This window comes from Sitophilus oryzae, unplaced genomic scaffold (assembly GCF_002938485.1).
Source record: "Sitophilus oryzae breed Bouriz unplaced genomic scaffold, Soryzae_2.0 scaffold_1576_pilon_pilon, whole genome shotgun sequence".
In the NCBI taxonomy this organism is placed as follows: Eukaryota; Metazoa; Arthropoda; class Insecta; order Coleoptera; family Curculionidae; genus Sitophilus; species Sitophilus oryzae.
In genome coordinates this window covers 1069082-1087033 of record NW_022146254.1, presented here as the reverse complement: position 1 = coordinate 1087033, position 17952 = coordinate 1069082, and the positions used below count along the sequence as shown (strand labels likewise).

General features: G+C 32.0%; 1 protein-coding gene across 2 annotated transcripts in view; it reads left to right on the top strand.

Moving 5' to 3' along the window:
- LOC115879150 (beta-glucuronidase-like) overlaps positions 1-3339 on the top strand; it is a 49210-nt gene extending 45871 nt beyond the window's left edge. For both annotated transcript variants that reach the window (XM_030895825.1, XM_030895824.1), the window contains exon 13: positions 3065-3339. In XM_030895825.1, coding sequence (XP_030751685.1) covers positions 3065-3252 — 188 coding nt within the window. In that variant the 3' untranslated portion in view covers positions 3253-3339. The remainder of the gene's footprint in view (positions 1-3064) is intronic.
- The last annotated feature ends 14613 nt before the right edge of the window (positions 3340-17952 follow it).

The window sequence follows — 17952 nt, the reverse complement described above, 5'->3', positions numbered from 1 at the left end:
CGATACCCCACTTGTGACACTTCTTTGGAAAGCTAATTGAAATTGCTAAACGATGGTCATACAGACTTCAACTTAATTACTGGTTAGTGACAAGAAATGTACATAGGTGTGACAATTTGAAAGAAATTTAAAATGATAATTTATTTTAATAATTGCTCAAAATGACAGCCGTTTTGTTCCATACAAAAATACAAACGATTTTCAAATTCTTCTCTCACTTTTTGGAAAGCCTTACTCGGAATATTTCGACATGCTTCAGCTCTCCTCTGCCGCAATTCTTGCAACGAACCTGGTTTTGTCTTGTAGACTATGGATTTAGTGTAACCCCACAAGGAAAAGCCTAAAGGAGTGAGATCAGGTGACCTTGGCGGCCACTCGATTAGACCCCTTCTGCCAATCCATTGCCTTGGATAATATTTATCCAACCACCGCACAGTGCTTCGTCCCATGGACAAAAATCAAAAAATAAGTTAAAATTTACTAATATCTGAATATATAATTTTATACTTATAGCAATGTTCAACCATCCTGTATATTATTTTTCATAAACAGCGTTTTTGTTAGCAAATATTTTCACTAAAAATAAATTTTGCGATCATTATCTCATCAGTGAAAAGAATAACATTCATAGTAGTTCTGTATATTATGGAGTTAAACGGGTACGTACTTAATTGAAAGCCACTATGGATATTGTTAAACAAGGTATGTACTTTAAATTTATGTCTAAACAAGTTCGTGATTGTTTAGTTTTTATTTATTTTTAAGATGATTCTTAAATGGGTATAAAAATTTTACGTTTTCAAACTTCAAAAGGCATTTAAAAAAAACATATCAAAACATATCGTATTTATTGAATATTTTTGTTGCCATATTCATACACTTTTAATTTTTGTATAGTTCACCTGCGTCTGCTTGCGACAAACTTTATTTTATAATACTTTTCAGATGGAGTAAAATTGATAAGCAATGCCGATCTGGCTAATACTTGGCTTGATCATAAGGACAAGAACTCAAAATTATTTGTATTTCAAAAATATGTTCTTATTAGATATTGATGAACCTTCCAGTCAAATGAGACACCACTTGTACCTGAAAAAGTCCACTATGTTGGAGCGAAACGTCGCATAAAAAAAGTGACCATCTTTCAATTTATTATAAAATCTCATACCCAAGAAAAGGAAAAAATAATATATGGATATGGTCTATTAAAGAGGTAACTATTAACATCCGAACCCCTCATACCGACAAAATGAACAGTAACAACGCGAAAAAGTGACATATTAGAAAATGATGTACAGAAATATCTTATATGTGAGGATACTTCATCTACCTGTGATTTGGATACTATAAATTTGGAAGATTCTGTCAGCAGTGGTTCTCCTGAATCAGAGTAGTTACGATCTATGCATTTTGTTGTCCCTAAAGTAAATTTATAGTATCTTAAGTTTTTTTTTAATTAAATATAACATTAATGTTTCTTTTTCATTAAAGAAAAACATTTTTATCTTATATTAGGCGTATATTGTAGGAATCATGTTCTAATGTTATTTCAATTCTTTTTTATCACAGGAATTTATGTAATACTTACACCGTTTTCATACTATAACTTATTATTTGCTTAGATGGAACACAGCTCCAACATTATTATTATTTATAAGATTTTTTTTTCATAAACGTGGGACTAAGAACATCATCATTTAGTACAATGAGAGTACTCATCATTTGTGTCAAATAAACCTAGTTTGAATAAATTGCTTACAATAAAAGAGAAGTTTTGGATTTTTGTCCTCTAGAGCCATATGTTCGAAGCACTGTGCACCGCCTTGTGACAATAGAATAATGCGAAGGGGCTCCATCTTGCTGAAAGTGTATGAGGTCTTCATTAAGAGTTATAATAAATTTCTTTGTACCAGCTTTTTTTTCTCGCAATGGTTCATGGGGATACAAAAATAATTCATTCTATTGATTTTGACACGTTTTGACATTTTTGTTTTATTTTTAGGCTCTATTATTTCCGTTCTTTTTTATCATAGTCGTTCAGCATTTTTTATACGCTTTCCAAAGAGGTGTCAGAAGTGGGGTATCGCTATCTTGAGGTTAGAAGTGAGGGGGTGGCACCTAGGGGTGGGTCGGGGTAGCTTGAAAAAAACCTCATTTAGCTGGGTCCCAATTTGTAACTTATGCTGAAAAAATCACTTTTCTCATCAATGTCCACCTAATTTTTCTTGTAAGGGGTAGTTTTTCAATTTCACCCTAAAAACTTTATGATCATCGATTAAGCCAAATTGCCAAAGATTTTCAAGTGAAAATCTTAAATGGCAACACCCCACTTGTGGCGCCTTTTTGGAAAGCCCATGAAAAATGCTAATCGATGATCATAAAGTTTTTAGGGTGAAATTGAAAAACTAAAAAAAAAAAAAATTAAAAAAAATTAAAATAAAATTTTAGCGATTTTTAATAGTTGGTTGTGTGTAGTGAACTTTGTATAAACTTTATTACAATGGTAATTTGTTCAGCTTTCAAGTGTAAAAGGCGCAATGATAAGAAAGATCCAGGAGTTACGTTTTATAGGGAAATAAACAATCCACTACACCGTTTTAGCGTTTTTTTATTGAATTCGATAATTATTTTTCTGATATTATATGTACTTGATATGTGCTATACGTCGATACTAGTTCTGTACCTTTTGTTAACATTTTAATACGTTTTTTTTCGTAATTAATTAGTATGATACCACAGGACACACCAAAGGCGTAGTGAATATTTACCAAAAATATAAATATCGCTTCAAGCGGCTATGTTAAGAAAAATATGTGCCACGGCACTGTTTGGAAGAATGGTCACAGTTTGGTCTCGGTTGCTATTTGTCCTTGTATTCTTTAGTCATTGGAATTAACACTCTATGGAATTAACCTATATTTATAATCCTACCGACTGAAATCTATGTGTGGCTTTGTATTTTTATATAGATATATAGAAGAACAAAAATAATAAATATATATTTTGTAACAGCAAATGAGAAAAGAATCAGAAGTTATTTATAATATTCTCTATATTTTTTCAGATTACAAAAGAGTGGGAGGGAATAAAAAAGGCATTTTTACAAGAAACCGACAACCTAAATCGAGCGCTCATTTGCTGAGAAAAAGATACTGGTATTTAGCGAAAGAATACAACAACAATCTATCCTTGCCGGATGATCTCGAAAATTATATTATAGCGTCGAAGACGTTAGCAAAACAAGAACTATAATAAAATGTGATATTTATTACCTCAACCGAATTTAAATATTAATACAAATTTACGAGTTTAGAAAAAATACAGTCAAAATTATACATATACACGACTTTTATTTGAACTTGATTAACTCAGACTTAATTTTTCAATTGATTGATTATTCAGACAAAATATTTAATGTAGGTACCTAATCCTTGTATTTTTTACATATTTTCATAAGATTTGTGCATTTTTATCTAATCTCGGTAATCCTGTTTATTTAATTGTAGTGTTGAAATCAAAGATTTCTAGATTTCTACTTGTATACATATACCGAGACATATACTGACATTCTCAATTTAATTTTATAACTTAATACCAAACCTTAATAAAATTTCATGAAAAATCAGAGTTCCGTTAAATTAATCACGTAAATAGGTAAGTAATAGTAATATTTTTATAGTCTATTTTATAAATAATTAGCCTTTTTAGACATGCTTTCAAATTTTTGTTAGTCTTAAAATTCTAAAGACATAATAAAATACTTTCAGTTTATTTATTTCCATATAAGAAGATAAAGGCGTATCTGATATTTTCAAAAGAATCTGTTGTCAAAGATACCCTATAACCAGTAAAAGAACCTAAATGTTCCTCCATTAATCGAGACCATAATCAATTAATGACTCCATTATACCTACCTACTTTATTATTATTAATCTAGATTAATCATGATTCCTGTGTTTACAAGATTCAATAATAATGATAATTTCTTCTGACATCAACCAAATTCTTCCAAATCACTGATACTCTCTCGCACTTGGCCTTTCTTCAGTTGGATTGAAGAATCTAATTGAAGTGATTGAATCTTTGAAGAAGATTATAAATATTATTCCGATTGCTATTTACCAGAATTCGAAGTTCGAATAAGGTCTCCTCTTCTCTGCCATCCTTTAAACCGTCATTTGGAATAACTCCAGGTTAATTATAATATTTCATCATATCTGTGTTATTGATTCTTTAATTTCAGTCTTTAATTCTTTCAAAATATTTTCTCATTCCTTGCCTTTTTTATTCATATTTCCTTTCTCTATTATTACTTCTTTCGTAAATGAGTCGATTTTTCTCCAGATTTCGTTGGTGTTTATCATTGCCATGACTTCATGGTAATTTTTTTCGGTGTCAGAAGTTATTACCTACATCTGTAAATAAAACAGACTTTTCTTTTTTTCCATCTTGGATAGCATTTTCCATCTTGGTCTGCTTGGTATATCGGTTTCGTCGCAGCACATGCAGTTAATAGAGCATGAAAACCCCATGCCCAAAAAGAAACTGTGTAATTTCATAGTTCACGTCTTAAGCGGCGCGCAAACCAGAGCGGAGGCGGGCGCGGTGGCGGATGCGGTGGCGGATGCGGTGGCGTTGCGGACCGTATTGGTACATGTAACTAAATTGAAGAGAGCACACCACCGCGATCTGGCGAACGCGCCCGCCTTTTCTTGCAGCGAACTACCGCGTGGAACTTTGCGGACGGCGGTACAGTAGATTAGAACGCTGCATGCACCATTTGCCCGCCAGTTCGCACGATAGTTAACAAGTAGAATCACCCTAGTTATCATGTGTAATACAGAAAAAGTAAATTGAAAAAGTGTTTGTGCAACCAATTTTATATGATTTATCTAATAAAGCCAAGAGTAATAGTATATTGTTCTATTAGGAGTAAAAATGATACATTTTGTGGCGAGGTTATATGTTTGAAGCATAAAAATGCTTTACTTTTATGCCCAGGCGTTAAAATGGCGTTTTTATATTGTCAATCACGTCGTAAAAATTAATACTTCTGTGACGTTGGAAAAAAAAGATGTTTGTTCAATGTTCATTATTTGTAATAATCTTCTCTAAACGGTGCTGACACTGACCGCCAATTAGCTCTATTATCTATCACCGCGGACCGCGTTGGTGTGCGGATGTTCGCCATCGCATTGTGACCGCACCGCTGCCGCTTCCGCCACCGCGCCCGCTACCGCTCTGGTCTGCGCGCCGCTTTAGTGTTCTCTGTTCGTCCAGTTCTCTACGATGTAGTTTATCTTTCTAGACCACCTTCCCTTTTCAGAAAGATCCATTGCTCTTTTTATTTTGGGTAGCCAATTTTCTGTTGCCGTTCTTTCATCTTATCGGTAACACCCGCTTTAACATAGATCGTTTCTCGGCAATTAAGCGTAGAGGAGTCAACGCAGCTATAATCAACACGGCCTCTGTTGACATCATTTTACTCCGGGCGGATACAGTGGCAGATCTAGAGATTGACACTGGACATCTATATACAGATGTATATGGACATCATATTTAAGTAAAGTAGTAGATTTAAATTAAATCTACTCTGAATAGTAGGTATCATGACTGAATGAAAGGTATCATGACATGGATTGGTCTGGATTTTCTATTTTGGTTGGTATTATTAATTTAATAATACCAGCCTAATAATAACTTCTTCCTAGGAGGGGTAATTACCCATTATCCTTACCGTATATGCGCCCCTGGGCGGATAGCAATACATTTTTCGTCTGTTAATATTTCATTGCTTTACTTCATACAGAAGTTCAGTAAAAAATTATATTTTACATTAATATCGTAAGAAAATTTCCTTTTTTAAGGTGGTTCTTTATTTCTCCAGTTATGTTGTCACTTTCCACAAAAGTTCATTTGTTTGTAACATTCTCAATATCATCTGATCTTCCCATTCTCATGAATAGTACAATGCTGGTTGTGGGCAACACCTTTATATTAATCATTAGTAACTGTTCCTCTGAAAAGGCACAATCTTAGCTAACAATTTTAAAACTTTTAATATGAACAAACAAATTGGGTGATTGTACCGCAACCTTAAAGATGTATTGTGACCCCCTTTCTTGTGTTATTACTCATCATACAGTCTCAGGATCAGGTCAGTCTTTGTTGTCAACGCTAAAATTGCAGATTTTTGTTTAGTCTTAATCATCTGCTGATAGTGCTAACGTGGTTAGCGAAACGCGCGTCCAGTGTAAAAGTAAAAGTATTTTGGTGTATTGTAAAGATTTAGTCTTTTATTTAGCTGTGTAACACCAAAGGTTCCAACCCCCAACTGTAGCCTCAGGGCTTTGACAAAAGCCAGTATCTGAGCCGGTTTTACAGAGGTTAGTTCTCCACCTCCGATATTAGTGGTACCAAAGTTTATGACACAAATGGTTGCCGTCTCGCCGCACTCGGTGATGAGGTGTTCTGATGTTTACCCATTTTACCCATAGAACCTGCATTCGCCGTTGTGTCTTAAGTACTGAGGTGTTCAACTCTGAAGTGTACAAGGTAACTCCAATCTACTAAGGTGTTCATTGAGAAGACAATGTCCTGTTAAAACCACCGTGACAATCCCAAGATTAAATTAAGGAAAATCTTTGATTTTTCTCGGTCGTAAGTTCTGAGAAATTTCTTCGAGTGTGTCTTCGAGTCTTTCGTTTGTTTTTTCATTGGCTTCTATTCCTTAATGGTTTGGCACTCAGAGTAGGAGGACGTTATTTTGTTTGTCTAGTTTATTCAGCTTCTCTAGGTTTTCTTTGACCAACTTCGAATTGACGGTTATTGAGTTGAGCGTTTTTAATGTTTCTTGACTATCGGATAAGATGGCTATATTTATAAATAATACGAAAAATTGGGCTGTATTTGGATATTGATTTTTCCGTTAGAAATAAATTCAAATAAATGTCTGGAAAATTCATATTTATTATGATTGAAATGTACATTTAAAAAGAACCCAAAACAAAAAAAAAATAATAATAAATCTTTAATATTACCTATCGAATATTGAACAAAAAATAGTGAGTATATAGATGAATTCATTATTATACTGGTTCATCATCCGCTTGATTATTTATTTATTTAATTCGAGTTCGATCAACGTCCTCATTTGCATATTGATATTCTGAAAATATAAAGAAAAAAAAAAAACGATTGGAGACCTTCTACGAATTAATAATCATCAATAATGGTCTCTCTACGTATGTTTGTCTAATAGCGGACCCCTTTTGCATACCAAGGTGTTAATGGATTAATGTATGCAAACACCGAAAAATCACTCAAGCCCCCAGACAATATAAAACCAAAAAACATCCTAAAAGTAATTAAATACCTATGAGAATTTAAATCAATATTTGACTAATAAAGTTAGTGTATTTTTTTAAATGACGCTATATTTTGAAGCATTGACTTGCCAAATCTTTTGTTGCAGGCATTATAGTTTATAAATAGCCATGGAAGATTTTTGTTTTTGTTTCTTTCTGCTTTTCTTAGTTACAACGACCTCACACCTTTTGTACGGTCAAATATACATTCTACCTGTAAAGGGTGCTATTGAAAAAAGCTAATGATATGGAGATAACGACAATACCCAATGCCTACTAAGGTGTTCGATTTCCCAACAGGATTCCTGAAGCCATGTTTATTTTGCTTCTTTAATTCTTTTGCCAGTTACCCGATGCATTCGTATGTACTGGGCATAATCATTGTTCTTATATTTTCTTCGTTCTTCCATGAGGTCTAAAGTTTCTTGCGTCATCCACTTCTTTCGTGCTTTTGTTTTTTTTTTGGGTTTAATTATTATTCCATCTAGCGTGTGGTGCATCGTAACACGGGACATAGGAAATCCAATGTAAATTTTGAAAAGGTCAAATATTATCTCCACAGATGATTTTATGCAAAAATTTTATTAGACTTACTTGAAGAGGCATTAAGGTTCTACTTAGGGAATGCAATCCCGCACCAAAATCTCATCCCGCAAACCCGCGGGATTAAAGCAATCAATCCCGCGGATCCGCAAAATTGCCGGATTGTAAACAATAAATGCTCTTCTTTTCTCTCTCCTATTTTGGGATGCGGTTTGGACCAGGTTTTAGACGCATCTATTGTGATTAAGATGCTATGTGGTTTTCGAAAATATATTTAGCGGATTCTCGTATACAGAGTGTTATAATAGTGTACAAATTTGGTCAAAAAATTTTTCTACCGAAAATTTACAATTTTTGAAAAATTTTTGGTCTTTTTTTTTAATTTTTTGTTTTAAGGAATTTTTTTTCGAAAAATATGCATTTATAGTCATACATTTGGTCCTAAATGGTACAAAAGGCATTGTACATTTTGTATAGGCCCACAATATACTGATATGGCGTGTATCTTAAACTAGCTGAACAGAAATTTGGACCGATGTATACAGGGTGTTCAAAAAATATATTTAATATTAAATAAACTTAAATTTTATTTATAATTTATCTACTTATTTTATAAATACAAATATTATTCTGATATTGAAGGTTTTTTTTCAATTTGTGTTAGTTATCTGCGTTTAGATATAGAGTGTATCTAAATTATCAATAATTTTTTGACATATGCAGAATGTACAAAGCCTTTTGTACCATTTAGGACCATTGTATGACTAAAAATGCATATTTTTCGAAAAAACGTCGTATTTTCCTTAAAACAAAAAAAATAAAAAACCGATCAAATTGTTTTTTTCTAATTTCAATACAAATTAGTCGTGCTTGGTAAAAATTTCGATTTTTTAAAAACTGTAAATTTGCGGTAAAAAAGATACTTGACCAAATTTCCACACTCTTATAAAACACCCTGTATACGAGAATTCGCTAAATATATTTTCGAAAATCACATAGTATCTTAATCACAATAGATGCATCTAAAACCTGGTCCAAACCGCTTCCCAAAATCTTTTTTAGTTCAAGAGATATTCAACTTTAAATTTACCCTAAAATTTTGCTTGTCCCGATAATTATGTCCGGCAATTTATTTGACGAAATTGTCCACAAGTACTAGTTAAACGCTTTTCTTCACTTACGCACGCCAGAAAGAAATCTAATAACTAACCTGTTTGTTTCACTTATTTTTAAGGCCCAGCCGTAAGGGAAATCACCTGGTGTCGATCCCGCAGATCCCGCACGGTAAATCCCGCAAATTTGATCCCGCGGAATCACAGAGGGATCCCGCATTTGCGGGATCCAGAATTTGCGGGATTGCATTCCCTAGTTGTACTCTCGTCTAGAATTTCGTTTTATTTGGAATAGACATCTAAAAGTTATTTGCAAAAATCTACCTTCAAATTAGTAAAAATTTATAATATAACGGCCCCCCAGAGAAAGCTGCAATTAAAATACCAGCAAAAATATGATTTTGTCATTGTCTAATTCAATGTCACATTTTTTTGTTTACAAGAATTTCTGTGGTTTGTAAAAGGTGCTGAATGATTTTTTTTCTGAATTGGAATGATCATCTAAAAAAGAGTTAGTTGAACTGAAAATAGTATTCGCGATGTATGACTTGTTTGCTGTTCATTACTCGATCACTCGCAGGCCTCGCTCATACCACATACATCCATAATAATTCAAGGGATAGTCGAAATATTTATAACACAACGAACTTTATTAAACTATACTATTAATAAAATGTTTACATAATTCCTCATTCACAGCCAAACAATACCCCAAGTGATTGTGAAATTCACGCCTCACAATACAAAACTGTTAAGGGGAGTATCTTTAGCATTCCACAGAGGTGTCGTATTCAGTCCATCGAAATTTTTGTATTTAATATGCCCATATCGACGATTTTTGAGTGTGTTCCCCTCTCCTCTTGAGTGTGTTAACATCTCCTTTTCGATTTTCTTGAAAGGCAATTATTACATGACGGGGAGCTTCAAGTTTACTAGTTTTTTTACAGGCCATGTGTGTCGTGTTGTTTCAGTTAGCGAAGAGTATTCAACCAGTTCCCAACTTCTAAATCCAATTAATATATCTTTATTCGGCTCCAATATTCTAGTGAGAGCTAGTGAAAATGTGCGGTACTTACCAAATAATAAATATGCGGTACTTACCAATAGATTTTATCAAAAGAAACCTTTGGGGTTTCTACGGTTGTAGATGGAGGTTACATCATCCTTAGAGAAAACTCCATCTAAGTCATTATTAGATCTAATAAGCACCAACTCTTGTTTCATATTAATTATAATTTTTTTTGTAATCTTCAAAGAATCCCATTAGCAGTTTTAATGGTATAGATACGGAGAATTTTCCATTATCATCAACTAAGATTCTGTCCTCTTCTTTTCTGTGTGGGAAAGAAGTTGTTCGGTGAAAGATCCTGTGGTTTTTTCCGTCAGTATTCTCAATAAACGGAAGTCAATGTTTTTCTTTTCTTCAACATGAAGATTATTCAAGTCATTGTTATTTTCTTCCTGTTTACTGTTTAATTATTTTTGTCTTCACAGTTCTATGTGCTTAATACATTAGTGTCTTTAATTTCAAACCTCCGGTTTATTCTTTAAACTGTTAACTTATTCGGTATAGGCTTTCCGGAGGCTGAGCTGCGAACATATCTAATACAACGGGAATACTATTTCCAGCAAAATGTCGTTTAACCATCTTAACTTTTTCAGAAGTTGCAATTCAGTTTGCAATGGATTTCGTCCTTTTTTGTCGCTTTTAATACCTCTTTGATTTATTAGAACATTTCAACTTCTTCATCGCCATGAAAGAAAGAAAGAAAGAAATTGCTTTATTGTCATAAAAAATTTTACAATTTTGTTGACAAAGCTTAAAAAAAAAGAATATAAAAAACAAACATGATCAGTGGTGGGGGCACGTACCTGTACAAGGTGGGTCAAATTCGACGCTTTTAAAGAGAAACACCCTTTTCTATAGGAGATAGACAAAAACTAATATCGGTGTTTGGAGCTCAATTTTTATCAAAAACATGATGGTGAAAATCGCATATCGATATCTATTACCGTTTCAAAAATGTGCATTTTTAACAAACCGCTGTAACTTTTTTGCTATGGAAAATTTTGTATTTTTATGAAAACATTTCCAAAGCTTTTTTAATTAATAATTTAAGAGTTATCAACAGAAAAGTTGATTTTTTATATGGGACACCCTGTATATTTTTAATTAAATGAAAAGAACTTAAAATTATCTTTGGAAAAATATAGCACACTTGACATTTTGTTATCCTCCTTCAAAATACAGAATTTTTAAAAGTTCACCACTTTTAACTGGTAGGGTTTGGACCCCTTATTGATCATAATAATTAATGCCCCTAATAGAACTCGGAAACATATTTTTCATTTTTTGCAGCCAATTTCGAGAATAATTGAATAGCTAACCAAGATCCCAGCTGTTGGCCATCGAGGCCGCCGGACTTAATGCCTATGGATTTTTATCTTTGCGGAAGAATAAAGGTTTTTATTTTTAAATTGCCCTTATGATCTAAACAAGAATTATAGAAGTACTTAGCGGTTATGCTAGGTTATCTTTCATTCCCACTGAGTTAATGAATTACTCAATAAATGTTCAAAAACGGTCCCGTCTGTCCATAGAAGACGGTCGACATGTCTATTGCTATATATGCTATATTTGGAAAGGCAATTTTAAATTCTTTTCAATGAATTAAAAATATCAGGGTGACTCATATAAAAATCAGACTTTCTATTGATAATTCTTAAATTATTAATTTAAAAAAAAATATACTTAAACCATTAAATTCTACGTAAAAAGGTGATTTGAAAATGTTTTTATAAAAAATACAAAACTTTCCATAGAAAAAAAGTTACAGCGATTTGTTAAAAATCCACATGTTTGAAAAACACCCCGTAACTCCGAAACAGTAACAGATATCGATGTGCGGTTTTCACCATCGTGTTTTTGATCAAAATTTAGCTCCAGACACCGTATTAGTTTTCATCTCTCTCCTATAGAAAAGGGTGTTTCCCTTTAAAAGCGTCCAATTTGACCCACCCTGTACAACGTTAATATTTACAGGTTTCATCGCTAGCTGTAGTAGCATTACTCTGTCCGAAAATACCACTCTAAATTTCCTACCGAGTTACTTAAAGATTTGCTTATTATTACAGCCACTCCATTTTTATGAGATCCATCTCAAGTTCCTGATGTGTATACTGCATAGTCTTCTGAAAAAGAAGTGGTTGCATCAGGCCACCTGGTTTCGCATACTCCAGTTTTCGCATACTCCCATTCTTCTGAATTTCTAAAAATAAGTTTCTGACGTGTGTTAAGTTAGCACAACCACTTAAAAAAAATGTATGAAACTTTGTGGAATAATTGCCGTAAATTAGCCGTAAATTTGCCGTGAAAACGAAAAATTTGCCGCTCTTCGCTAAGTATGTTAAATCGATGGTTGTGCTAAGTTAATACTAAGTTAGCACAACCACCATTGGAAATCAGTGAAAGAACATAGTTAGAAATTTTACAGTATAGCAGGAATTTGCCGTTTTTTTGCCGTTCTTAGATACAATTAAAAAAATATCCTTCGATCATTCTCTATCCCCCTGCAACAAAAAATGTAATAGCGTCAAGGTCATATATTAAGTTAGCACAACCATTCTTGTAAACGTTAAGTAAAATGTCTGAAATTAGGTGGAACAATTGCCGTAAATTAGCCGTAAATACACCATGCAAACCAAAAATTTGCCGCTCTATTATTTGTTTACAAAAACGACAATTTTTTTAATTGACGTAAACGATAACGTTAGATTAGCGCAATTTTTATTAAAATTCATTAAATGGGATCAATAATGATTTTTAGTACAACAGGAATATGCCGTAAACAAGCCGTGAAATCGAAAAATTTGCCGCTCTTTTATTTCTCTATAAAATCTACAGGGTGATTCAGGCTTCCGAAAAAACTCTATGTTAGGTTTTGGTTTGTAAATTTCATTTCATTTTTTTATGTAATATGGAGGCAATGGTAACGCATATTTTAAAAATATTTTTGTCAGCATACAGGGTGATTCGAACATATTTTCAAACCAAAGTTGTATATTTTTAAATGGAATACTATATATTTTTTTAGCTCAGTGGGTTTGCCACTAAATTTCTGTTTCAAAAATACCATAATGTCATATACTATACCTAATGGTTTTTGAAATATAAACGTTTTTAAACTAAATTTACTGCTTATTTGTTACTGGAATGGTTGTGCTAACTTAATATATGACCTTGACTTTATTACATTTTTTTGTTGCAGGGGGATAGAGAATTTTCTTATTAAATATCGATTTTCGGCATAAGAAGCACTTAATAAAACAAAAAGATTATAAAACACCTTGTTCGATTATGATACAAAATACAAGGTGTTCCATTTAAAATAGTAGATAATATAACAACATTTAGTTTTGCCTCACCTTGTATATATCAAACAAGATAGCAAATGTTGGTAGACCGAATTTTGAAGAAGACACTATTATACACTTCTTCGAATTTAGAATTTTCAGAGGGCTTTAGATAAGCAGTAAATTTAGTTTAAAAACGTTTATATTTCAAAAGCCATTAGTTATAGTACATGACATTATGGTATTTTTGAAACAGAAATTTAGTGGCAAATCCACTGAGCTAAAAAAAAATATATATTATTGCGTTAAAAATATACAACTTTGGTTTGAAAATATGTTTGAATCACCCTGTATGCTGACAAAAATATTTTTAAAATATGCGTTACCATTGCCTCCATATTAGATAAAAAAATGAAATGAAATTCACAAACCAAAACCTAACATAGAGTTTTTTCGGAAGCCTGAATCACCCTGTAGATTTTATAGAGAAATAAAAGAGCGGCAAATTTTTCGATTTCACGGCTTGTTTACGGCATATTCCTGTTGTACTATAAAGTAATTATTGATCCCATTTAGTGAATTTTAAGAAAAATCGCGCTAATTTAACGTTATCGTTTACGTTAATTAAAAAAATGATCGATTTTATAAACAAATAATAAAGCGGCAAATTTTTGGTTTGCATGGTGTATTTAGGGCTAATTTACGGCAATTGTTCCATCTAATTTCAGATATTTTACATAACCTTTACTGGAATGGTTGTGCTAACTTAATATATGACCTTGACGCTATTACATTTTTTGCTGCAGGGGGATAGAGAATGATCGGAGGATATTTTTTTTTAATTGTCTCTAAGAACGGCAAAAAAACGGCAAATTCCTGCTATACTGTAAAATTTCTAGCTATGTTCTTTCACTGATTTCCAATGGTGGTTGTGCTAACTTAATATTAACTTAGCACAACCATCGATTTAACATACTTAGCGAAGAGCGGAAAATTTTTCGTTTTTACGGCAAATTTACGGCTAATTAACGGCAATTATTCCACATAGTTTCATACATTTTTTTTAAAGTGGTTGTGCTAACTTAACACACGTAAGTTTCTGAATCTTCCTGCTTCATAAATTGTACAAACATCCAATGTTTTCCAATTTTGAAAGAATTTTTATTTTTATTTTCCCGCCCGAGGGTTCTTAGCATTCCTGTCCCCATCTAATCTTTATCATGATGATTGATCTTGGGAAAGATTTTTAGTGCCAATGGTTTCCCCTTACCTTCTACACCGCTATAATACATCCGTCAAAAAATGTTACCTGTTTTAAATGTTAAAAAACGAAATAATTAGAGAGAAAAACGTGAGAAAAGATGCCATTTATAAACCACAGTAAATAATTAAAAAAATCATAATTCGTTATTCCTCCTTTTAAAAAATATAATGTTAATCGGCTTACTTAAACACCAACATTTAAATATTTTGTATGGCTTAAAATTTAGTTGTTAATAATAATATGAGAGAAATATCTAAAAAACTAGTTAATATGGAAATTACATCGAATTTATTTATAACCAGCTTAAAAGCCTATTATTAACGTTTCTAGTTACAAGAGATTTAGTAGTAGAAGTAGCTATAGGCAAAGTAGTTAGAAAAAGAGGTTTTCTCGTATTCTGTGTATAAGAAAATAAGAAGGTAAGCGTTGTAATAATATTTTTTTCTTGTCTTAGATTACTTATTTCATTTTTTTCTAATTGTCGAATGCAACTTCTCTAACTTGAATCTTATAGGGTCAAATGCATTTTTTATTATTATTTTTTCTAATATTTAAATAATGTCACACCGATGAATACAAGAAATCAAATTGTTTAGTTGAAAATAAATATTTTACGATAAGCTTTGGTTTCCGTAGTAAAATGTTAATTAAAATTCTATTAATAACAATTGATAATAATCTATAGTCTGTCCAACGAGAAGATCCCTGACAATGATAGATGTGTCTGTCATTTTAATTTCAAAGTAGTTTATTTTATTTTACAATGAAATAAGTTGGTACAACTGGAACGCATAGCAGGAAATATTTAAAATTTGATTGACAAGATGACAAATGATTACTTCAAAATATTGTGAAAAAAACTGTATAAAACTGAAAAAATGTAATCGAGTTATTTTATTTAATAAAAACGGTATGTGTTAATACAAAACAAACAAGAACAAGACACTACATACCAAAAAAATATAAAAAGAACTATTATTTACTTTCAAGCTTTATAAAACTACCCGCATTTATGATTATATTTATCAATATAACTTATGTACAAATACAAATTTGTAATATTCCACAGGAATAAATAAAACAACATAGGTAAATAAAACAAACCATTTTATTAATAATAACTCCTACCAAATTTTATACCTTAAAGGTTGATTAATTAACTTTAATCTTAATTTTTTTAAACCAGTACCTTTTGACATTATTTTTCTGCAGTACTAAAATCCATTATTTGCCTATCGTGTGATGTCGATATTTTACAGCTACTCCAGTTTTTAGTATGTGTTTAGTTTGATCCTTCTACCTTATACGAGATGCACTTATCTACGACGAAATGGTATACAAACTTTATCGATGGCAACTTCATTGGTGTATAAGACTTTCTGCCTGGGCAACGAGTATTAACCATAAACTGTGCTCTGGGTCTACAGTTAATTTTCACTCGATTTTTCCTCCACTTGACTTCAAAAGGCACAAAACACACGTAATAATACGAATCAAAATGCATCATCTTCCAAAACGCAGGGTATTTAACAAAAGTTGACACAAAATTATAACCTATAATTTGTTAAGACTTAGACAAGCGTCAAAAATGACAAAAATCTAAAGGCGAGTTCATACGCATCGGCGTCCGTTTGTCGTTCATCGTTCCGTCAAACCAATAAAATTGAAATACGATCTGTCATTTTTTAAATAAACCAATAAAACTGGTTAAAAACAACAAGACACGACGCATGACGGATTTATATTTAAACCCATCCATAGATAACTTAAAAATAATTAGAAACTTTTTTTAGTAAAATAAATAGATTGGTATGGGACGTCATCTGCTTTTCTTCTGTCATCGTCTGTCGAAATCTTACCTGAGAAAAAAAACAGAGTATATCAAAGAATGAAAATGAAATTATATTACCACAGAAACACGTTTTGATTTTTAAAATTAAATTTTATGTTTTCATATTTTTTTTTAATTTTTTCTAAAACGGTATTTATTTTATTTATTCGTGTCAAAAGCGCTGCACATAAAAAAATATATAGAAATAGTAATAAAAAATAGACAAAATGTATAAAGACAAACAGAAGAAAAAATGCAAAGATAAAATTCAAGACAGTTACAAACATAAAATTGTAAAATTTTTTAAAAGATATGAACATTGTATAAACACTAAATATTATCAGACCAAAAATTAGCGACATCAACGTCATTTCCTGAGGCCTGCAACAGGTCGTCGAGTGTACAAGAAACTGGACACTCAGGGCAGCTATACAAGGTGTCTCAGAAATAAGTGCAAGTATTTTAACTGGTAGTATAATTCAACCCCAGAAACACGTCTATGAGTTTTTTTTTCGCGAATTTTTTTTTGAAAATTCGCAATTTTTTTAAAAAAATTCTGGAATTTCTTTTAGTTTTTAGTTAAAAAAACTTAAATTCTTGATAATATGACAACGTAGGTAATAGATTAAATTTACAAGAAAGAAAATCCAGAAAAGATCCACAGGTTCTCAAAATTTGAGCAAAAAAAAATTCAAACCAAAAAAAATCTCCGTTATTTTGGACTTATTTGAAAAACGATAGAGAGAAAATATGTTTCTTTGATCGAGACCTACCACCCCTTAAAATACTTGCACTAATTTCTGGGACACCCTGTATAGATGTCTAGTTGTTTGTTCGATACCACATTAGCATAATGTTGATGGATCTCTAAGAAAATTCCATTTGACCATGTTATCCCTTGTTCTGCCAATCCCACTTCTTAGTCTGTTGAGGGACTTTCATGTTTTCCATTGCAGGTCTGCACCTGGCGGAAGAGATTCAGAAGGTGGGATCCATGATGCGATATCTGCATTACTCAGTGTCCACAAGTTTTATCGCGCCATAAAACGGTATGGAAATTTGGAAAAGTATATACATATATAAAAATATAAAATAAACAGTATAAATGGGACCAATCATTATAGAACAATCAAAAATGTTTATGAAGAATGCATTTTTCTCAAAATGTCATAAAAAGTTTTTCCTCTTGCAAATCTGCGGACGTACTGTATATTTTTTAGGATTTTATTACAAATGTATACTTTTTCTTTAAAACTATACATTTCCGGATCCATGTTTATAGGAACTTTTTTTGATGAGGCATCACCTCCCGAAATATGGCTGCGCATTCTTGAACTGAACACCCTGTTTATCAGACTTTTATAGATTTTCAGATTTTTACAATCCAGGATTCCAGTACTCGACATTTTCTTAGGATTTTATTACAAATGTATACTTTTTCTTTAAAACTATACATTTCCGGATCCATGTTTATAGGAACTT